Consider the following 24,857-nt stretch of genomic DNA (forward strand, 5'->3'; position numbering starts at 1 on the left):
TCAGGCCCAGTGACCTTTCCTCTGTTGGGTGATTTCTGTTAATCTTCTATCCCACGGTCACTTACTTTGATATTTGTCATTTTGATGTTCATCTGATGATTTAAAGGAGGAACTACACTGTACTATTCCTCAGTGACACAATTTTGAAAAAAGACATTTAGAACTCCTCTCTGTCATCCTATGTTTTTATGCTATAATGACTATGGAGTGTCTGAACAGATGGCTTTGAGTCATTTACTGATTGATCATAAAACCAAAACTTATTAGGATTTTTTGTTAGATTTTTACTTTTGAATTTATTGACTGCGTCCCTTATGGCTCTCTTTATTATAGGTTCAAAAATGGTTCAAATGGCTCTGAGCACTATGGGACTCAACTGCTGTGGTCATAAGTCCCCTAGAACTTAGAACTACTTAAACCTAACTAACCTAAGGACAGCACACAACACCCAGCCATCACGAGGCAGAGAAAATCCCTGACCCCGCCGGGAATCGAACCCGGGAACCCGGGCGTGGGAAGCGAGAACGCTACCGCACGACCCTTTATTATAGGTTTGGCTTTGTTCAATTTTTGTTTGTCGGTGAGGCTTTGGCTATGTTTAAATTTGCACTGCAGCACTCTTTGCTTTTGTAGTAGCTTTCTAACACTACTTTCCAACCAGGGTGGGTCTCTCCCATCCCTAACAAGTTTGCTCAAAACATGCCTGTCTAAGGCATTTTGTACAATATTTCTGAAAACCGTCCATCTGTGCTCAACTTTTTCAGTGATAGAGATGAAATTTTCATGTTGGCCACTCAAGTAATCTCAAATTTGTTTCTTGTCACTCTTTCTAAGCATAAATATCTTACTATCTTTCTTTATTTCTTATTTACAGCCATATTCACTGATGCTGTAATGGCTCAAGATCACCAATTCCCTGTTCTATACTAAGTCAAGAAGTTCAGGCCAGTTGGTGACCACAAGAGCTTATATGTTGTTTTCATGAGTGGATTTTCTGATAACATGCTCAAGGTAATTTTCAGATAAGCCATTTATAACAATTTTACATGATTCATACTTCCTGTCTTAATAACTTGCAACTCTCAGTCCATGGTTCGTAAGTTGAAATCGCCACCTAATACTATAACATGATCAGCAAATTTTTGCAAAATTTTCTCCAGGATTCCCTTCAAATGTTCTGCCACTACTGATTCTGTGGCAGGGGGTCTATAAAAGCATCTGATGACAATGTCTGATCAATTTTTAGCACTTATATTCAGCCAAATTACTTCGCATTCACATTCTGTACTAACCTCATTAGATATTATCATATTTTTTTGCAGCTATAAACATGCATCCTCCACTAGCATTCAACATATCTTTGTAATATATATTTCAGCTGAAATTTAGAATTTCATTGCTATTAACATCTGATTTCAGCCAGGTTTCTGTCACTAGCACTATGTAGATATTGTTATTAAGAAACAGAAATACACGTTCAAACATCATTTATGGTGTACAGCAGTGATCTAGGCTGTTTATAGTAGAACTAACTTGATAATGTCAAGCATATATAACACTTGGTCTGGCTCCAGCTGCCAGAGACTGTGGTCATGTGTGTGTGAGCTGCATTTGCATGAGTGTGTGCACGTATGAATGCTTCTGTTTTTGACAAAGGCCTTGTTGGCCGAAAGCTAACTTTCCAACAGTCTTTTTGTTGTACCTTTCTGTGACTCAGCATCTCTGCTACATGGTGAGTAGCAACCATCCTTTTCATTATATTATATTAACAGAATCTTCCGTCGGTTCTTGGTAGAACAACATTATAATAATAAATGAAAAGCACCAGTTTGCTTTTGTTCTACAATATTATTTTTATTGCTAACTGGTTTTTGGCTTACAAGGCCATCTTCAGACATTTACTGAGTATTATCACCAAAGAAGTTACATGTTAGCAGACAACATTGGAAGAGAAGTAACACATCTAGAGTGAAGTAGAAACATACAGTGAGTAACATCTTTGCAATGAAATAGTAAAAACTGAACAGTACATAAATAACAATGGAGTTGACAGGAAAACCTTTAGCACAAAATAGGAATAGCATGCCTACATAACAGTTTCTATTAATAAACAAAACTAATGAAATAAGATAAAATTAGTACTAGACAAGGCTGCATTTAGAGGTATGAAACATGGAGAGTGATACACAACCAATTAAAAAAGAAGAGACAGTTGTCAATGTAAATACAGAGTACACGAGGAACTTAAACAATATCAATAAGATAAACAGAAATTAGTAAATGCAGGAAAATTGAGGTGTTTGAGGGAACCTACAGTTTGAGAGTGTGGTGGTACTGCATTTTAACATTAACACTATAATCAAAGCAGTGGCTGTATACCAGTTTACATTAAATAAATGAGCAAAGTAAAATATGAACAGTATTTGATGAGACAACTACAAGGGGAGTTAAACATGGACAGTAATACAAGTACAAGTTAAAAGCAAACCCTTAAATATTGAAACTACAGCATATGTGGAATACAAAGACAACTGCAACAAATAAAACAACTTAATGACTACAGGAAAATGGGAATATGTAGGAAGAGGGAGTGTGGGAAGTAATGAACAACAAAGATGATTATATGAAGTTTAGGAGAGGGGAAGTGTTGAGTTGTGTCTGGTCATTTAGGATGAGATCTGGACTGTGAGCAAGATGTTTGTTAATTTCCAGGGCTTCCAGCAGGTTGAGTTTATGGCCTTTGTTTGTTAAGTGAAGTACATGGGACACTGGCTGATAGTTGTGACCCTCACTCAGTACATGCTCAGCAAATGCAGAGTCTGAATTCTGCAACCTCCAGCTGCATTCATGTTCAGCCAGCCTAGTTGATATGTCTCTGCCTGACTGACCAATGTCAAATTTGTCACAATCAGAACAGGTGATTTTGTATACCCCACTGTTGGCTAATAACTGGATCTTGTCTTTGCTATTAAAAACACACTGGGCTATAGTGTTCCTGACATAGTAGGAAACCCTATACTTGCAGGATTTCAGTGCTTTGGCTACAGTCTGTGATACCTGACCTAGAAATGGTAGAGTACACCATTTTTTGCAGACAGTGGATGGGGAAGCAGGTGGGGCATAGAGGAGGGGTATAATTTTCTGTTTTTGTTTCCTGTGCAAGATGTGGTCAATAAGAACTGGATTGTAGCCATTGGCTGAGGCAATAAATTTTATTGTATCTAACTCTGCTTTAAAATCATCTCTGGACATGGGGATAGATATGAGATGGTGTACCATTGAGTGGAAAGCTGCATGTTTGTGAGCTATGGGGTGTTGTCAGCAAGAAGGTATTACTGTGTCTGTAGTTGTTGTTTTTATGTAAATTTTGAAACAATTTATGTGTGTACTGATGTCAATGGTGAGATCTAAGAGGTTTATGCATTTGTTGCCAATTTCCATAGTGAACTGGATATTTTTATGTTGACTGTTTAGGTTTTTCAAGAATGTGTTGAGTTGTCTTGTAGTACCAGTCCACATACACAGGACATCATCTACATATCTAAACCAGTATTTGATGTTTGCACTCAAAGGTTCTGTTTTAAGAAAATTTTGTTCAAAATGGTCCATAAATATTTCAGCCAACAGTGGACTAAGAGGGGAACCCATAGTTAAGCCATCTAATTGTTTATAAAGAGTGCCTTGGAACTGGAAATAGTTCTGTACAAGGCAGGTCTGTGTGGCCAGTCTCAAGTCATTCAATTCCACAGGATTGACATTAGACTTGTGCATCAGCTCTGTCAGAATGTCAATACATTCTACTACTGGTATGTTAGAAAACAAACTGCTGACATCAAAGGATACTAATTTATCACTGTGTGAGACAGATATACCTTTTAACTTGTTTACCAGGTCCACAGAGTTTGAAATACCATGCTTTGGTTTGAATTTAGTCTTGCTCTTAATTAGGACATCAAGTTTACTGGCTAGTTTGTAAGATGGAGCAGTGAATGATGATACAACTGGACGAATAGGCACATCTTGTTTATGCAGTTTAGGAAGCCCGTACATTCTACGAGGCACTGGGTTCATATTAGTTAACAGTTTTACTTCAAATTCAGAGAATATGCTTTTGCATGAAATGATTGCATATTTAACATCCTCTTTGAACAATTTAGTAGGGTCTTTCAGAAGGACTTGGAAGCCTGTGGTATTCAGAAAATCATTAACTTTATCCACATAATCACATTTGTTCAAAAGCACAATACTGTTGCCTTTATCAGATTTTGTGGCAACGATACCTTGTTGTTGTAATTTCTGTTTTAAGGACTTGAGGGTGTGAAAGTCAATAGACCGCGTGACAAATTTTACATTGGTCAGTCAGGCAGAGACATATCAACTAGGCTGGCTGAACATGAACACAGCTGGAGGTTGCAGAATTCAGACTCTGCATTTGCTGAGCATGTACTGAGTGAGGGTCACAACTATCAGCCAGTGTCCCATGTACTTCACTTAACAAACAAAGGCCATAAACTCAACCTGCTGGAAGCCCTGGAAATTAACAAACATCTTGCTCACAGTCCAGATCTCATCCTAAATGACCAGACACAACTCAACACTTCCCCTCTCCTAAACTTCATATAATCATCTTTGTTGTTCATTACTTCCCACACTCCCTCTTCCTACATATTCCCATTTTCCTGTAGTCATTAAGTTGTTTTATTTGCTGCAGTTGTCTTTGTATTCCACATATGCTGTAGTTTCAATATTTAAGGGTTTGCTTTTAACTTGTACTTGTATTACTGTCCATGTTTAACTCCCCTTGTAGTTGTCTCATCAAATACTGTTCATATTTTACTTTGCTCATTTATTTAATGTAAACTGGTATACAGCCACTGCTTTGATTATAGTGTTAATGTTAAAATGCAGTACCACCACACTCTCAAACTGTAGGTTCCCTCAAACACCTCAATTTTCCTGCATTTACTAATTTCTGTTTATCTTATTGATATTGTTTAAGTTCCTCGTGTACTCTGTATTTACATTGACAACTGTCTCTTCTTTTTTAATTGGTTGTGTATCACTCTCCATGTTTCATACCTCTAGATGCAGCCTTGTCTAGTACTAATTTTATCTTATTTCATTAGTTTTGTTTATTAATAGAAACTGTTATGTAGGCATGCTATTCCTATTTTGTGCTAAAGGTTTTCCTGTCAACTCCATTGTTATTTATGTACTGTTCAGTTTTTACTATTTCATTGCAAAGATGTTACTCACTGTATGTTTCTACTTCACTCTAGATGTGTTACTTCTCTTCCAATGTTGTCTGCTAACATGTAACTTCTTTGGTGATAATACTCAGTAAATGTCTGAAGATGGCCTTGTAAGCCGAAAACCAGTTAGCAATAAAAATAATATTGTAGAACAAAAGCAAACTGGTGCTTTTCATTTATTATTTTCATTATATTATTACATTCCATCCCAGATTTTCCACTGTTTTATATATAACACTGTTATGAGCAATGATTTGCACATGTTGCATGTAATTGCTGATGGCAGAGTCTACTCCACATGTGAAAAGAGAATCCTTGGAAAGCAAGCAGAGCAGACAAAGGTCTTCTTTCTCAGTCTTGCTCTATTTTCCCAAGGGACTCCATCACCTGCCTACTTTTGCATCTCCCAATGACAAGAAATCCTACCTTGTGCACTTGTTTGGACCTTTCAGGAAAGTCAACCCAAGTTCCAACAGACATGTCCTGTGCTGGCTCAGACATATTTTCAGGAGAGGGCAATACCTCAAAACTGTTTTTGAGATGTAGGAGGACAGTTGTGTGGCCACATTCATGATCCCATCACCATCAGATAAGAGTTGACCAACTACTACAAGCAAATAGGTGGACTCTATGATATCAGGGATCCCATGTGACATTGTAAGCTTCAAAGGTGCCAAATCATTTGTCTCACATGCCTCAGTGACATCACGGCCCAGGGTAGCAGCCAGAAGCCTGCCAACCTTGGCAAGCTTCCACAGTTTATGGACAATAGCAAATTTCCCTGCTCCTGTAAAGAGCAGGTGCAGTGCCCATTGATCTTTAATCAATTTTTTTTACACCACTAGTAACATTAATACTAACCTAAGAAGTCACTGAGTGCTATCTAAATTCTGCTGGTACCCTACTTCCAGTTTAACTACACTCCAAAGTCAGCTCACACAATGTAAATTGAAATTTGTGCAAAAATTTGGACAAAGTTAGTATACAGTAGTCAACACAGTATGATAATGGATACTTCTCGCAGAAGGACATGAGAACAAAAACTAAGCTTAATTCTATATACAAACAGAAAACAAAAACTGATTTTGCTGCTGGCATGTCTGCTGGGCTCCAGAGCTGTGGATACATTTGTGATAAAGCAGGTTACCTCCAAACATTCTAATTTGACTAGACTCCTAAATGATGTTTTAAGTCCATAAAAATTTTGCTAATTTTCTTTTCAAGATTCTGATGTTAAAGTTCCTACAATGAGCACATTAAGCACTTGTCATGCAAATTATTAAAATCATAGAAACAAATCCCCCCCCCCACAAAAATTTATTTCAGATCATTCAATTCTTTGTTCTGGCTGCAATGTGCTAATTAATTTCTTCACAAATGATGGCAATCAAGAGTTAGTACAACAACAAAATTTCACATATCAGGAAAGTGTTATGAGCTAATAGATAGATTTGTCAGGAAAGACCACTTTCAGATTAAAGAGCTAGTTTTTCTCTTTTCAGTGATGTATTTGCATTAGCCCAAAATTAATTCATTTAAAAAATAATGATAATTACAAATTTCACTTGATTCAAACTTTCAGTGCCAATTATAGCCTAACCACTATGAATTTACAGGAGCTGTTGACATACATTTGAGTGCTTGATATTTATACATTTGTTGACACCCACATTAATGAGCAGGAGTCAAAATTAAAAATTACTGAATTTTCAATAACTGATGTTAAACACAAAAGATAGATCCCATAGGCATAAAGCTGGGATTCCCAATGCACAGGCATAAATTATTACAGTAATTTTAACAGATAAATAATATACAATCAGAATATAATGATTGACTCGATATCCAATAAAGGACAAACTTTTAGATCTGTAAAATTTATAAACTTAAAGTTGACTCTTGCACCATTTCCGTCATTCTGCACTTAGCCTTCATTTATTATAGCTTCATTCCAGCTAGTCTGCAGTTTAGCCCAGCCTCGGGACCCATTTGCATTGCCTCTCAATTCAGTTAAATCAGGCTGAGAGAACACATTTTATAGTTATGAGCAGTAGACATCAAAATGTGTGTGTTTTTCTTCAGTTGAATGATATTTGTGAGTTCAGTAACAGTTAAGTGACTTTTTTACTTAAATGAATGTGAAGCAACTAATAATCACTTCATCCATACTGCATGCACTTTACTTTCTGAAGAGATACAAACTATTAGTCTCCACATATGTCCACACTAACTACCTGTCTGTAAGCATTATCAGAGACTTTTAAGGGACCTAGTCACCACTGGTAGGTTCAAAGGACATGACTAAAGATTGGTGAACTTCCAATTTTGAGCTTGAAAAAGAAGCTTCTGGCTACTCATTTTAAGGATAAGTATTACAAAAGCAATTTCAGGTGGTGATCCAGAAAAACTATGCAGCTACTGAAGACTTATAATACAACAGGTAGGTTTAGTTATGAGACACATTGACTATGCGAGAGATGTATTCATTGGTCATGAGATTCAGATTGAATCAGGCAACAGCAGCACTTATGGTGGCACAAAGTTACACAAATTTTAAAGTTGCAAAAAAGAATCATTCGCAATATGTGCTCTGCATGTCGACCATTATTTAAAGACCTAAAAATATTACTGTCCCCTCTTTATGCATCTTTGAGGTGGTTCTTTTCCTATGCAGCAGAACTGATCTATTAAAATAATAATAATAATAATTTTGAACACTCATACGACATAAGACATAAAAAAAACTTTATGCTTACCTCTCATTGCTTAAAACTGCATGCTCAGACTCCTCAGTATGTAGCCATGAAAATTGACAACACAATAAAAGGGTGTGACATAATGAATATGAAGATCAATGTTTTAAAAAACAAGTTGCATGATTTTCTAATTGAACAATTACTCTGTGGAAGATCTCATGAAATTGAATAAAAATTTATGATAGTCACAGTAGATGTAAATATTGTAAGTTTGACAAATTTCAAGTAAGTACATTCTCCACAAAGTATTATTGTAAGTGTGACAAAATTTTAAATGAGCAAATTGTAACCTTGACATGTCTCCTGTACATCAGACATTTGTACTGAAGTTGTGTACATTATGAGATGAAGAAAACACATTTCACATTTCACAAGAAAACGAGCTCACTCAATGCAAAATTTTAGAATATGTAGGTTACACTAGTCAATGTGGTAACATGCACAGATGCAGCTCATTTTTTTACAGAAGCGCATGAGAACAAAAAATACACTAAACCTAATGTGCAAACAGGAACTGCTGCTGGCATGTGTGCTGGGCTCTGTGGCTTTGGATGGACTGAGATTACAAGCACTGCTTACTGCAATGCAGGTTATAATAAGTTTTTATCAGCTGATTTTCTTCTGTTACTCATTTTACATCTTGGAGGAGTAATACATTACAATGTAACCTATGAAACACTATGGATGAATGAATCAGTGTTTGCTACTCGAATGGCTCAGCTGCTCCATGACTTGAACTGAAGACTGGAACTTGAGCCATCACAGTTTGTTATTATTCCTTATTTCTGTCTTCCATTTCAGGTATGCATCTTAGAGATGACTCTGACAGACATAAGCATTCACTTACTTCTTTTTCAATTTTCTAAAATGTGTCTCCTGTTTTCCTTTCATTTAAGAAACTGTTGACAGAGGACATCAGATCCAACTCTAGTAATGCTAGCTGAAAAGCCTTATGACGGTATTGTTGTTCTGGACTTCATATTTTACTTTCTTCATTAATTTTTTAAAATAAAATACTCTAGAACTAGAGGCATTTTCCTTCCCGATAAACAGTTCGCTACAAATGGACAAATTATTGATTTAACTTTGCAAATGAGTGTAAACTATTAACAGATTTATAACTGCCCAATTTATTCATAAAATTAATTGACCTTTATTACTGAACATCTTAAAAATAAAATGTGGAAAACACATTTCACCACAAACTTTATTCAGTGTCATTTAAAGAAGAAAAATTTACTTACTTGTCCAAGACTAATCATGGAATCATTTGTTATTGGTTTATCATGAAAATAAAATTTCCGGATCTCTCTACTAATTTCTCGTGAACGTGGAGTATTACGTTCATAGAAAAAGGCTATTGGGAATACAGTCTCATAATTTTTTGACATATTTTCTGCCAAATTATCATGAATGACATCTGAAAAATAAAAGAAATTAATTACAACTGATAGTTTGATATATTATATGTGTCAGATCTTATTTATTATCTTACAATACTGTTCCCCACTCTCCTTTAATCTCCATAAACCATCATTTGTTATCATAGCACTGTTTTTACATCCATACATTTGTTCAAAACCATTAACATTGGAAAATAATGCCAAATAGTCAAATAAAAAGTTAGGAGTTTCTTGCAAGAGCTCATCTGCTTGATGCACAAAATAGTCAGATACTTGAACAAAACTGCTTATGTGGAAATGCAGTGCTATAGGTGTTATGCACTGTTGCTACCACTATAGCCATAGTACTTGAGAGATATTCTGACAGACTTCAATATGCTATAGTAACATCACTCTACAAAACTGGAGCTAAGCAAACCACCTCTAATTTCAGACCTATGCCACTCCTCTCAGTCTGATCAAAAGTGTTTAAAAATGGTCTATGAAAGAAAACTGATTCTATTAACTGAGCAGAACTTGCTAAGCAAGTCTGAATTTGAATTTTGTAAAGGGTTCACTATGCAGAAAGCAATGCAATACCTCACAAATGAAGTGAGCAGCACAAGAAAATTTATCTTGTTGATAAGTTTGTGACCTTGGCAGAGCCTTTGATTGTTGGTTGTTTTTGGGGAAGGAGACCAGACAGCGAGGTCATCGGTCTCATCGGATTAGGGAAGGACGGGGAAGGAAGTCGGCCGTGCCCTTTGAAAGGAACCATCCCGGCATTTGCCTGGAGCGATTTTAGGGAAATCACGGAAAACCTAAATCAGGATGGCCGGACGCGGGATTGAACCGTCGTCCTTCCGAATGCGAGTCCAGTGTCTAACCACTGCGCCACCTCGCTCGTTGAGAGCCTTTGATTGTGTAGATCATAAAATATACCTTAGCATACTAAAGCAGTACGGCATTATGGCATTCCTATCCAGTGGATGAAAGCTCACATTCACAACAGAAAACAGAGGTGTCAGGTAATTAACTGTTTCAGTTGCAAATAGTTTTATTGGTTCAAAATCATTACAGATTTGGGACAATTAGAAGCCCATCATCAGGTACAAAAGTCTGCAAAAGGGAAAGTGAAAAAGCTATAATAAGAGACTATGTAAGACAATACTTTTTAGGTATAATAATAGTGGGATCCACTCTCCAATTATAAATATGAGATTGATACGGTTGGGTTAGTCAAAATGAAAATAGGGATGTTACATCAGTTAGCCACAAAATAACCTAAGAAAAGTGGGTGCTTAAAGGAAGAAAAATGGAGAGAAATACAAAGGAAACATCACTGAATGATTTTAGATAAAGTACATCAAGAGGTGCATGGTCTTCATACACTGCCCGCAGCCTAGTTTTCGTAGAGTGTGCCTGCATGAGCAAAGAAGGGGGGGGGGGGGGGGGAAGATTAGCAGGAGAAGGCAGAACATGATCTGCATGGGAAAGGAGTGATGTGGGCAGAAGACAGAAGGAAAAAGGCAAGGTGAAGTAGTGGGAACAGATTAGTGGAGGGTTAGGCCAGGAGGACTGCAAGAATGTTTGAGAAGCAATGCTCACCTGCATTGTTCAGAGAAACTTGTGCTGGAAGGGGTACATATTGTGACAGTTTATTGTTAACACAATACACAAATTAAGTTTCTATGATTTCTTTGTCTTATACCTTGAGTCATTCCACATACCTGAAGGTCTTCTTCTTCATAAAACATGTTGAATGAATGGGTGAATGAATTTTTGGAAATTTATGCCATCACAGGTGACACTGAGTGTATGAAGATAGAGGGTTCTATTGAAACACTTACAGCCCTAGTGACAGATATCCAAGCAAACTGCAGCACTCTATACGAGATGCTCCAGCTGAGTGCCACAGAAAGAACCTTTGTTTTTATTTCATAAAGTAGAGAAAGCAGCAGCTTTTTATAAGTGGAGGGAGGCCTGTTAGCTTTGCTACACTAAATTTAAAGTGAAGAAGTAAGAATTGTTTACTGAAATTTAATGGCAGTCAATTATTGGCACAACTTTTAACAGCAGCTTCACTTTGTTAATGAACATCTTGACTGACTTTAAATCTCTGGAGATTCTCCTTTGTAAAGGGACCCTCACAGTGTGATGGATAAACATGAGAATAACTGGCATTATTTCTACTTCTAGGTCACGGTCCAGTACACTGAAGAATTAAGTGACATAAAGCATTTTTCTGGCAGGATGTATATTCCCTTCATTGTAGTTTTGGTTCCTCCTTACAGCACTATTATTGCAAATCACTTAAAAAATTATAAAAAAAAAGATTAGTTTTGGTGTGTCAAATCCAAACAGTCTCAATGACAGAATGAGATTTTCACTCTGCAGCGGAGTGTGCGCTGATATGAAACTTTCTGGCAGATTAAAACTGTGTGCCCGACCGAGACTCGAACTCAGGACCTTTGCCTTTCGCGGGCAAGTGCTCTACCAACTGAGCTACCGAAGCACGACTCACACCCGGTACTCACAGCTTTACTTCTGCCAGTACCTCATCTCCTACCTTCCAAACTTTACAGAAGCTCTCCTGCGAAACTGCAAGTTTCGCAGGAGAGCTTCTGTAAAGTTTGGAAGGTAGGAGACGAGGTACTGGCAGAAGTAAAGCTGTGAGTACCGGGTGTGAGTCGTGCTTCGGTAGCTCAGTTGGTAGAGCACTTGCCTGCGAAAGGCAAAGGTCCCGAGTTCGAGTCTCGGTCGGGCACACAGTTTTAATCTGCCAGGAAGTTTCAGTCTCAATGACATTTGTGTATCTTACACAATTAATTGACACAGTAAAGTAATTATGTTGAGTGGCACATGTGGAAGTTGAAATTTGCAGGAATGCTGGAACAAAATTATGAATCTATGGCTGCACCCTCCACAAATTTGAAAACTGGCAAGGACTGTTCATCAGTATTGTAAAAGGTGAGTGTCACACCATCTACACGTATATCTATGTCTATACTCTGCATATCATCGTGAAGCACATGGCTGAGGATATGTCCCACTGTACCAGTTACTAGGGTTTCTTCTCATTCCATTCACTTATGGAGTGCGGAAATAATTATTGTTTGAATGCCTCTGTGCATGCCGTAATGATTCTAACCTTATCCTCACTATATGAGCAATACGAAGGGGGTTATATGATATTCTTAGAGTCATCAGTTAATTCCGGTTCTTGAAACTTTATTAGTAGGCTTTCTTTGGATAGTTTACATCTATCTTCAAATGTCTGCTAGTTCAGTTTCTCAGTATCTCTGTGACACTCTCACATGGACCAAACAAATTTGTGATCACTTTCACTGCCCTTCTGTGTATACGGTCAATATCCCCTGTTAGTCCTATTTGGTACGGGTCCCACACACTTGAGCAATATTCTAGAACTGGTCACATGATTGCTTTGTACGCAATATCATATGTAGACTGATTGCACTTCCCCAGAATTCTACCAATAAACTTAGTCTGCCACCTGCTTTACAAATGACTGAGCTTATCAAATAATTCCATTTCATATCCCTATAAAGTGTTACACACAGGTATTTGTATGAGTTGGCCAATTCCAACAACGACTCATGAAGTTATAGTCACACGATACTACATTTTTTTCATTTTGTGAAGTGCATAATTTTATGTTTTTGAGCATTTGAAGCAAGTTGCACCACTCTGCAATCTTATCAAGATCTGAATGAATATTTATGCAGGTTCTTTTAGACAGAACTTCATCATCTGCAAAAAGTCTGAGGCTAATATTAATATTGTGTGCAAGATCATTAATATACAACATGAACAGCAAGGGTCCCAACACACTTCTCTGGGGCACACCCAAAGTTACTTCCACATCTGAAGGAGACTCTCCAGCCAAGACAACATGCTGCATCCTCCCTACCAAAAAGTCCTCAATTAAGTCACAAATTTCACTTTATACCCATATGATCATACTGTTGTCAATAAGTGTAGGTGTGGTATTGAGTCAAATGCTTTTTGGAAATCAATAAATACTGCATGTACCTGACTGCTTTGATCCAGAGCTTTCATTATGTCATTTGAGAAAAAATCCAAGTTGAGTTTCACAAGATTGATGTTTTCAGAATCCATACTGGTTAGCATGGAGGAGGTCATTTCCTTTGAGATACCTCATTGTTTTTTAGTACAGAATACATTCTAAGATTCTACAGCAAATTGTTGTCAAGGATATTGTATGGTAGTTTTGTGGATCACTTCTACTACACTTCTTGTAGACAGGTGTGATCTGTGTTTTTTCCAAGAAATGGGCACAATTATTTATTTGAGGGATCTATGATGAATTATAGCTCAGCTGCAAATTCATTACAGAATCTGACAGGGACTCAACTGAGCCCTGGAGCTTTGTTCAATTTGAATGATTTCAGCTGTTTCTCAACACTACTGACACTAAAACTTATTTCATTCATCTTTTCAATGGTATGAAGATTAAATTAGGGAAATAGACGTTTGAAAAGGGAGTCAAGCATTTCAGCTTTTGCTTTGCTACACTTAATTTCAGTTCCTGTCTCATTTGCTGGGGACTGGACACTAACTTTTGTGCCACTAGAATTTACATATGACCAGAATTTCTCTGGGTTTTGTGAAAGATGAGTTGACAATATTCTGCTACAGTAGTAACAGAAGGTTTCACACATTGCTCTCTTGACAGTCAAATGTGTTTCACTGAGAATTTCTCTATCTATATGCCTATGCATGGTTTTATACTTATATTGCAGTAATCTCTGTTCCTGTAGAAGTTTCTTTCGAGGGGCTTTAAACCATGAAGGTTCCCTCTCTTTAAAAACTATTTTACTGGGAAGATATATCCAGTGGATGGTCAATTATTCTCTTAAACTCAAGCCATAGTTCCTCTACAAGCTCCTTCCCTGTGCTGAAAGTTTCAGTTTCCTCACTGACATATGGCACTGTTGCTAATGTGGTCTTCAGTCCAGAGACTGGTTTGATGCAGCTCTCTATTCTACTCTATCCTGTGCAAGCCTCTTCATCTCTGAGTAGCTATTGCAACCTACATCCTTCTGAATCTGCCTAGTGTCTTGGTCTCCCTCTGTGGTTTTTACCCTCCACACTTCCCTCCAGTACTAAATTGGTATTCCCTTGACACCTCAGTATATGTCTCACCAACTGATCCTTTCTTCTAGTCAAGTTGTGCCACAAATTCCTCCCCTCCCCAATTCTATTCAGTACCTCCTCAATAGATATGTGATCTATCAATCTAATCTTCAGCATTCTTCTGTAGCACCACATCTTCTTATCTAAACTATTTATTGTCCATATTTCACTTCCATACATAGCTACACTCCATACAAATATTCTCAGAAAGGACTGAAATTTAAATCTATACTCAATGTTAAGTAATTTCTCTTCTTCAGAAACACTTTCCTTGCCATAACCAGTCTACATTTTATATCCTCTCTACTTTGACTGTCACCAGTTATTTTGCTTCCCAGGTAGCAAAACTCATCTACTACTTTAAGTGTCTCATTTCCTAGTCTAATTCCCTCAGAATCACCTGATTTAATTAGACTACATTCCATTATCCCCATTTTACTCAAGACACTGTCCATTCCACTCAACTGCTCTTCGAAGTCCTTTGCTGTCTCCTCTGACAGAATTACAATGTCAGCAGCAAACCTCATTTTCATTTCTGCTCCATGGATTTTAATTTCTACTCTAAATTTTTCTTTTGTTTCTTTTCCTGCTTGCTTAATATATAGATTCAATAACATTGGGGCTAGGCTACAACCCTGTGTCACTCCCTTCTCAACCACTGCTACTTTTTCATGCCCCTCAACTCTTACAGCCATCATTTGGTTTCTGTACAAATTGTAAATAGCCTTTCACTCCCCATATTTTACCCCTGCCACCTTCAAAATTTGAAAGAGAGTGTTCCAGTAAAGATTGTCAAAAGCTTTCTCTAAGTCTACAAATGCTAGAAATGCAGGTTTGCCTTTCCTTAATTTATCTTCTAAGATAAGTCATAGTGTGAGTATTGCCTCACATGTTCCAACATTTTTATGGGATCCGAACTGATCTTGCATGAGGTTGGCTTCTACCAATTTTTCCATTTATCTGTAAAGAATTCGTATTAGTATTTTGCAACTGTGAATTATTAGACTGATAGTTCAGTGATTTTCACACCTGTTGACACCTGCTTTCTTTGGGATTGGAATTATTATATTCGTCTTGAAGTCTGAGGGTATTTTCCCTGTCTCATACATCTTGCTCACTAAATGGAAGAGTTTTGTCATGGCTGGCTCACCCAAGGCTATCAGTTGTTCTAATGGAATATTGTCTAATTCTGGGCCTTGTTTCAGCTTAGGTCTTTCAGTGCTCTGTCAAATTCTTCATGCAGTACATATTTCCTATTTCATCTTCATCTACATCCTCTTTCATTTCCATAATATTGCCCTCAAGTACACCGCCCTTTTATAGCCCTCTATATACTCCTTCCACCTTTTTGCTTTCTCTTCTTTGCTTAGGACTGGTTTTCATCTGAGCTCTTGATATTCATACAGGTGGTTCTCTTTTCTCCAAAGATCTCTTTGAATTTCCCATAGGCAGTATGTCTTTCCCCTACTGATACATGCTTCTACATCCTTTCATTTGTCCTCTAGCCATCCCTGCTGAGCCATTTTGCACTTCTTGTCGATTTCATTTTTGAGACGTTTCTATTCCTTTTCACCTACTTCATTTACTGCATTTTATATTTTCTCTTTTCATCAATTAAATTCAATATCTCTTCTGTTACCCAAGAGTTGCTACTGGCCCTTGTCTTTTTACCTGCTTGATCCTCTGCTGCCTTCGCTATTTCATTTCTCAAAGCTACCCATTCTTTTTCTATTGTATTTCTTTCTCCCATTCTTGTCAATCATTCCCTAATGCCCTCACTGAAACTCTGTAAAACCTCTGGTTTAGTCAGTTTATCCAGGTCGCATCTTCTTAAATTCCTACCTTTTTGCACTTTCTTGAGTTTTAATCTACAATTGAAGGGCTTATTTCAATAGTGGTACAAGTCCATTTTTGTTCATATACTTGAGTATTTTTGGTATCTCAACTGCAGATTTTGCAGTGCTCAATTTACTTTAGGGCTCTGTATCTCAGAATGAGCAAAAATGGACTTGTACCACTATTGAAATAAGCCCTTCAATTTATAGCCAATAAATTATGGTCAGAGTACACATCTGCTCCTGGAAATGTCTTACAATTTAAAACCTGTTTCCTAAATCTCTGTCTTACCATTATGTAATCTATCTGAAACCTTCCTGTGTCTCCAGGCCTCTTCCACATATCAACCTTCTTTCATGATTCTTAAACCAAGTGTTAGCTATGATTAAACTGTGCTCTTTGCAAAATTCTACCAGGCAGCTTCCTCTTTCATTCCTTAACCCCATGTCCATATTCAGCTACTACTTTTCCTTCTCTTCCTTTTCCTACTATCAAATTCCAGTCCCCCATGGTGCATCATACATTTCTTCAGTCTCTATGGCACTACTGAATCTTTATCTAGTTTACTGATCATATATGTTTTTCTGCTTGTTTTAATCATCCTTTGTACTCTGGTAATCATTGTTTTAGAGCAGGCATTTAGTAATGTTTCACAGGATGTCTTATCAAGTCCAAGACTAACAAAATTGTAATTTTCCCAATTGTTTGTTGGATGATTAAAGTGTTTGCCAGTAATTACGATATGACTATGGAACTTCCGTACAAGTGAACTGAGGTTTTCTCTAAAGTTTTCAATTGCATCAGGAGATGAATCTGATGGGTGATAGAAGGATCCAATTCAGTTTCTATCTCGGTGGATCTGAGTTTCTTGTCTTCTGCAACAAATATACCATCTACATTTCCTGTTTGCCTACCCTTTTGATATAGACCCAGTTTTCCCCAAAAATCTCATTGCTATCAATTTCAGGTTTCTACCAGCCTTCTGTACCTAGTATTATATGAGCTTCACTGCTTTTCAGGAGCACTTCAAACTCTGGCACTTTGTTGTGAATGCTTCAGCAGTTAATCATTAGGATTTTAATACTCTCGTCTGTGGGAGTCATTTATTTTGATCTCACATTGATACTTCTGTGTTTCTTACAGCTATCATCATCTGTATTGGATGGAGAGTTGCCTAATCTAGAAAGCTCTTGTGTGCATCCCACACACAACAGCTACCTGCAAAGCAGCCTCTGATGTGCAGTGCATATCTGACCCAATTAGGGGACCCTACAGTTCTCAACCCTATGGTAAAAATCCAGGAAGTCACAGTCTAGCTTGACACAAGAACCTTCAAAGTCTCTGGTTCAGTCCTTCCACTCTACTCAGAACCAAAGGCCCATGATCAGTTCTGTGCACAATGGTGCAAATTGTGAGCTTCATTGAAGCAACATGCACCAGGCTGGTCATCTCATCCTTCTCTGGCTGTCACTGAAATGACCCAAGTATGAACTCAGAGCCCAGATGACCAACATCATTTGTTTCAGCATGCACACAGTCTGCAATTGGTTGCACCCTGTTCCCTCAATGGCTGCTGGAATAGCCTCTTCAACATGTTGAATGAGGCCCCCAGACATACACTCTGAGTACAGATGATGTCCTTTCCTGTCTCTTGGTGCCATTTCCCTAAGGGAAATCTTCTACAGAAATGAAATCTGACATTGTCAAATTGGAGTAGATGATCTATTTTGAAAGATACTTTTTCATTTATAATTGTCTTGATAGTATTTGATTCATTTGTGACAGTGTACTGGTTTCAGCTGTTACCATTCATAATCATAACTGAAGCTCCACAAAACACCAAACAGCAAAACTGCTGTTAAATATGAAAAGTTACAAAAATATTAAAAAGTGCAAGGTAAAGAGCAAAAATAAAAATATACCCAGTATCTCCATATTTAAGTAACATTCAAATAGTCATCTAGGCCCATTGTGGTCACTTGAAATTGACAGTTGTGCCTGCTCACACATTTTACTTACACAAATGAAACAGTTTTGTTTTTAGAGGATGAATGAGTATGCTTGACTTACATGTGCAGGAAGTACAATTTAAAAAATAATAATTACATTTAAAAAACTTTACCATAATCATTAATTTTTACATTAATCGCAATTTAGAATATTAAAGAAACTTAAACAAATTGGGTACCATTCATCCAATAAAATGAAATAAATATGTTTTTTCTCTACTATAATTATGAGCACACAAAATTATCAAAAGCAAGGAAACCAAGGATATGTAAAATGTAATTCTTAAAGACAAAGAATTTTACCAGAAAGAGACAATAAAATGAAAACATACAGTTGGAGTTGTGTGAAGACACCTTATAGATGGGCCATGAAGGATGGCTCTGCCATGTCCTGCATGCCTACAGAATTTGGAGGCAACTACAAACTGCAATGTCATCTATGGTGCATGGTCAGAAGCTGACTAATGCAAAAACTATAATACATATGCAGTCATTTCATCCACAATGCAACAAAAAAGTTTTCTTTTACTCTATGATACAACACTTAATAAGATATACCTTACAACTAGAGAAAATAAAGAAAAAGCCTTAGCTCTTACAACAGATGGTGGTTGCTAACAGCCATAAGAGCACAGAAGTCCAAACTTTTAATGCTTTCATTCTTTGTTTTCTATAGGTTTCATCAAGAAGAAGAACTTTCAGGGATGTGGAATGAGTTAAGGTATAGGTTAACACAAGATGTCACAGAAATTTAATCTGTATACTGTATAAGCAATAAATTATGATTTAGTGCTCTTCATGTTTACGCCACTAAATTTAATCGAGTAAATTATTAAGGAAGTTGAAACTTTGAAAAAAAGTTACCACTTCACCAGTTTTACTGTATAGTTGCTGTTCATCTGCTATTAGCAGCTTACTGTTTACTTGATTACAATGGCATTTTTCAAAGAAAATGTTTTTTACACCTGTGAATACTGAGTCCTATTTGTAGTACATTATTACTTCTCACACAGCTTTATGACAAAGATTGAAACTTCCTATGCAGCTAACAGAACCTTTCAAACCCTTAATCTAGATATTCTGATAATTTGTAAAAAGAGTGGTTGATGAGATTCGTTTTTAACCTTATTTTGAACTGGTAGTGTTCCCCAACTTGTTTCTTATTGAATATGCTACCACATTTATTCTGTATGGTCATCTGAAACTAATTTCTACTATCTATGACAAAAAACTTGAAGGAATAAATATATTGCAAAATCAGTGTATGAGTACTTAGATCCCTTAAAAATGTCTTTTGCAAGATGTACAGTTATCTACTTTACAAAATATTCTTATTGCTTGTTTCTGTCGAACAAATTCTTTACTTGCTTTAGGTACACTGCACTAGAAGATAATTCCACAAGAAATTACCTCCTCAAAATATGCAAAATAAACCAACACTTACTTTAGACTGACACAATGAGAGATGTTTCTATGGGCATAACACACTGAACTGAGATTCCCGACCAGCTGGGCCTCAAGGAAGTTCATTCAGTGTATGACTGTTAATGTCTACTTCTGGTGTTAAGACAGCATTATTTATTGCTTGTTTGAAATGGTGCAATGTTAGTCTTTGTGAGGTTAAGACTTCAGCTGTTACATGTGACCCACGTGTAGGCCTGTTCACTTGTCATCTGAGCCATGTCTGCTAGGGCTGAGTTTGTATCCTTCATTAGAATGCTCATATAATAAGATTATAAAACAAAAGTATTGAAGCCTCTAAATGAAAATAAACCACTCCGTAACCACAATAAAGAAAGAAAAGAAAAAAAAAAAAAAACTAGACGTGTCTCTATGATTTTAAGTGGTAAAATTTCACAGAAAATTAAAAGGTGGGTTAGAAATATAATGTCAAAATTGGCTTTCCAACTCAAACACTTAAAATATGATTATATAATAAAATAGATCAGAGGGTTGAGAAACTGTACTGATTGTGACAGCTGTTGTACACTGATCATCCAGAACATTATGACCAAACCTAATAGCAGTATGTCCACCTCTGGCATAGATAACAGCAGCAACACCCCATGGCATGGAAGCAATGAGGACTTTATAGGTTGCTGGCGCCATATCTGCACACACAAGTCACCTAATTCCCATAAATTCTGGGAAGGAGGCAATGAGCACTGATGCCATGTTCAATTACATTCCAGATGTCTTCGATCGGCGTCAGATCTGGCAAGATTGGAACTTGCCGCTGTGTTCCTTGAACAATTCCATCACACTCCTGGCCTTGTGAAATGGGGCATTATCTTGCTGAAAAATACTACCTCCATCAGGAAACATGTCCATCATGAAGGGTGTACATGGTCTGCAACCAGTGTATGATACTCATTGGCCATCACAGTGCCTTACTTGAGCTCTATTGGAGCCATCGATGCCCATGTGAATATTCCCCATAGCATATGGAGCCACTGCCAGATTGTCTCTGTCCAGCAGTACAGGTGTCAAGGAGCTGTTATCCTGGAAGACAACGGATTCTTGCCCTCCCATCAGCATGATGAAGAAGGTATTGACATTCATCAGACAACGCAAAGCTCTACAACTGTGCCAACATCCAGTGCCAATGGTCACATGCCAATTTTAGTCATAGTTGCCAAAGTCATCGTGTTAATGTTGGCATGCATGGGTTGTCGGCTGCAGAGGCCCATTGTTAGGAGTGTTTGGTGCACTGTGTGTTCAGACACACTTGCACTCTGGTTCATTGATAATATCTTCATGATCTGCACTCTGGGCCAAGACACCCTATCTTTGTTCCTTCACAACCTCAACACCTTCTCTCTCATCCACTTCGCATTGTCGTCCTAAAACAAGTGTACCACCTTCCTAGATGTTGACCTCCTTCTCTATTATGGCTCTATCAACCCACCAACCACCAACAGTACCTACATTTTGACAGCTCTCATCCATTTCATGGCAAAAAATCTTTCCCATACAGACTGGCCACGTGGGGATGGCATATCTGCAACGACAAGAAGTCCCTTGTTCAGTATGCTGAGAGCCTCATGAAGGACTTCACAGAGAGGCAATATTCCCCGAACCTAGTCCGCAAACAGGTTTTCTATGCCATTTCCCCTCATGCCCCCAATCCCCCCACCAGCCCCCAAGAACCAGCCCAAAGGAGTATCCCCTTTGTCACCCAGTGCCACACAGGACTGGAGCAACTGAACCACATTCTTCACTAGGGCTTTGATTACCTATCATCATGCCCTGAAATGAGGGACATCCTATGTGAGATCCTTCCCACCCCTCCTAAAGGGATGTTCCTTTCCCTAACCAATCTCCATAACAACCTAGTTCATCCCTATGCCACTCCCAGTGCCAACCCCTTGCCACAAGGATCATATCCATGTGGAAGACCCAGGTGCAAGACCTGCCCAACACATGCACCCAACACTTCCTATTCCAGTCCTGTCACAGGTTTATCCTACCACATCAGGGATTATGCCACCAGTGAAAGCAGCCACGTCATTTACCAGCTCTGCGGAAATCATTACACAGCTTTTTATATTGGCATGACTACCAACCAGCTGTCCACCAGGATGAATGGTCGCCACCACACTGTGGCCAAGAGCAAAGTAGACTGCAGCTGAACACAACGTACTCAATTTCAATGGCTGCTTCACTACCCGAGCCATCTGGAGCCTTCCCTCCAACACCAGATTTTCTGAACTGCGCGTATGGGAGTTATCCTTACAGTACATTCTCCGCTCCAGTGTGGTAACCTGTGGTAACCTGTGGTAACATACTGTCACCACACCCTCCACCCAACAGTTTCCACCCCCCCTGTCCTATCACCTCCTCTCCTTTCTTTTCTCCCACTCTGTTTATTTGCCACTCTCTGCCAGCTCACCTGCCCATCTTTTTCCCCGCCTCCCTGCCCCACAACCTCCTGATATTGTGCCTGTTGGCACTCTAGTCCCTGCACATTCCACCAGACAACATTTGTCTCTCTCACCACCTGTACACAACTATCCTTTCTCCTACTACACCCGCTCCAGATTGTTGCTTGCATCCCATGTGGTAGTTACATCCTGGCCCGAGATGCTGGAGTTGGTGGTCATATGTGCATGAGATATGCTTGCTTGTATGGATGCACAGTGTGTGTTTCTCTTTTGCTGATGCAGGCTGCAGCCTAAAGCTTTATGTAAGTTTCTTTTAATTGTGCCTGTCTGCAACTTAACATGCATTCTTTACAGTAAGAAGCAATCTACCTTTTCTTAAATTGTTTAGATAAAAAATCTACTCACCAAGCAGCAGCAGAACACACACATAAAAGGTGGCTGTAATTAGGCGTGCTTTCAGAGCCAGTGGCTCCTTCTTCAGGCAGAAGAGCTAAAGGGGAAAGAAGACAGGTGAAGGAAAAGGACTGGAGAGGTCTAGGGAAAGGGGTAGATTTTGGGAATGTCACCCACAACTGTGGGTCAGGGGGAGGCAATTTGCATGGGATGAGATGGAAAGATTGATTGTTGGGGAATGCAGTGGTCCAGATTTGAAAACCTGAGAGCTTAATGGTGGAAGAGAGGTTAATACACAAGACAGAGATTACTGCTTAAACATCATGCATGAGTTAATAAGAGTGAAAAGTGAGTGGATTGTATGTAACCGAGGTTGGAGGGGGCCATGAAATATAGACGGGTAAGACGATGAAAGATGTAGAAAAGTAAAATAGAGTGAAGAAAAGAGTAGTTACTGTGAAGAAATGCTGAAACAGAAGAAATTAGTGTAAATTAAGGTGGCAAGAACAAAGGATGTTTTGTAGCTCTAGTTCCCACCTGTAGGGTTCAGAGAAACTGGTGTCTGGGGGAAGAATCCAGATGGTGGGTGTGGTGAAACAGGCACCGAGGTCACAATTCTAATGTTGTAGAGCATGCCCAGCAACAGGATATTGTCTGTTGCCAGTATACACCATCTGCCTACGTCCATTCATCCTGACTGATAATTTGGTGTTGTTGTTGTTGTTGTTGTTGTGGTCTTCAGTCCAGAGACTGTTTTGATGCAGCTCTCCATGATACTCTATCCTGTGCAAGATTCTTCATCTCCAAGTACCTACTGCAAGCTACATCCTTCTGAACCTGTTTAGTGTATTCATCTCTTGGTCTCCCTCCATGATTTTTACCCTCCACACTGCCCTCCAGTACTAAATTTGTGATCCCTTGATGCCTCAGAATATGCCCTACCAACCAATCCCTCCTTCTAGTCAAGTTGTGCCACAAATTTCTCTTCTCTCCAATTCTATTCAGTATCTCCTCATTAGTTATGTGATCTACCCATATAATCTTCAGCATTCTTCTGTAGCACCACATTTCAAAAGCTTCTATTCTCTTCTTGTCTAAACTATTTATCACCCAGGTTTCACTTCCATACATGGCTACACTCCACACAAATACTTTCAGAAACGACTTCCTGACACTTAAATCTACACTTGATGTTAACAAATTTCTCTTCTTCAGAAATGCTTTCACGCCATTGCCAGTCTACATTTTATATCCTCTCTACTTCAACCATCTACTCCAAATTTTTCTTTTGTTTCCTTTACTGCTTGCTCAATATACAGATTGAATAACATCAGGGAGAGGCTACAACCCTGTCTCACTCCCTTCCCAACCACTACTTCCCTTTCATGCCCCTCGACTCTTATAACTGCGACCTGGTTCTGTACAAATTGTAAAGAGCCTTTCGCTCCCTGTATTTTACCCCTGCCACCTTCAGAATTTGAAAGAGAGTATTCCAGTCAACATTGTCAAAAGCTTTCTCTAAGTTGACAAATGCTAAAAACATAGGTTTGCCTTTCCTTAATCTATTTTCTAAGATAAGTCGTAGGGTCAGTATTGCCTCACGTGTTCCAACATTTCTATGGAATCCAAACTGATCTTCCCTGAGGTCAGATCCGACCTGTTTTACCATTCGTCTGTAAAGAATTCGTGTTAGTGTTTTGCAGCAGTGGCTTATTAAACTAATAGTTCAGTAATTTTCACATCTGTCAACACCTGCTTTCTTTGGGATTGGAATTATTCTTCTTGAAGTCTGATGGTATTTCGCCTGTCTCATACATCTTGCTCACCAGATGGTAGAGTTTTGTTAGGCCTGGCTCCCCCAAGGCTGTCAGTAGTTCTAATGGAATGTTGTCTACTCCCAGGGGCCTTGTTTCGATTTAGGTCTTTCAGTGCTCTGTCAAACTCTTCATGTAGTATCATATCTCCTATTTCATCTTCATCTACATTCTCTTCCATTTCTATAATATTGTCCTCAAGACATAGTCCTTGTATAGACCCTCTATATACTCCTTCCATCTTTCTGCTTTCCCTTCTTTGCTTAGAATTGGGTTTACATCTGAGCTCTTGATATTCATGCAAGTGGTTCTCTTTTCTCCAATGGTCTCTTTAATTTTCATGTAGGCAGTTT

The 24,857-nt window shown here is 38.3% G+C and overlaps 1 protein-coding gene across 1 annotated transcript in view; it reads right to left on the reverse strand.

Moving 5' to 3' along the window:
- The window catches only part of LOC126235996 (esterase E4-like), a 150,415-nt gene that overhangs the window by 42,784 nt on the left and 82,774 nt on the right, over positions 1–24,857 (reverse strand). The window contains exon 7 of the mRNA XM_049944993.1: positions 9,253–9,428. Coding sequence (XP_049800950.1) covers positions 9,253–9,428 — 176 coding nt within the window. The remainder of the gene's footprint in view (positions 1–9,252; positions 9,429–24,857) is intronic.

The sequence above is a fragment of the Schistocerca nitens genome, chromosome 2 (genome assembly GCF_023898315.1).
Source record: "Schistocerca nitens isolate TAMUIC-IGC-003100 chromosome 2, iqSchNite1.1, whole genome shotgun sequence".
NCBI classification, from domain to species: domain Eukaryota; kingdom Metazoa; phylum Arthropoda; class Insecta; order Orthoptera; family Acrididae; genus Schistocerca; species Schistocerca nitens.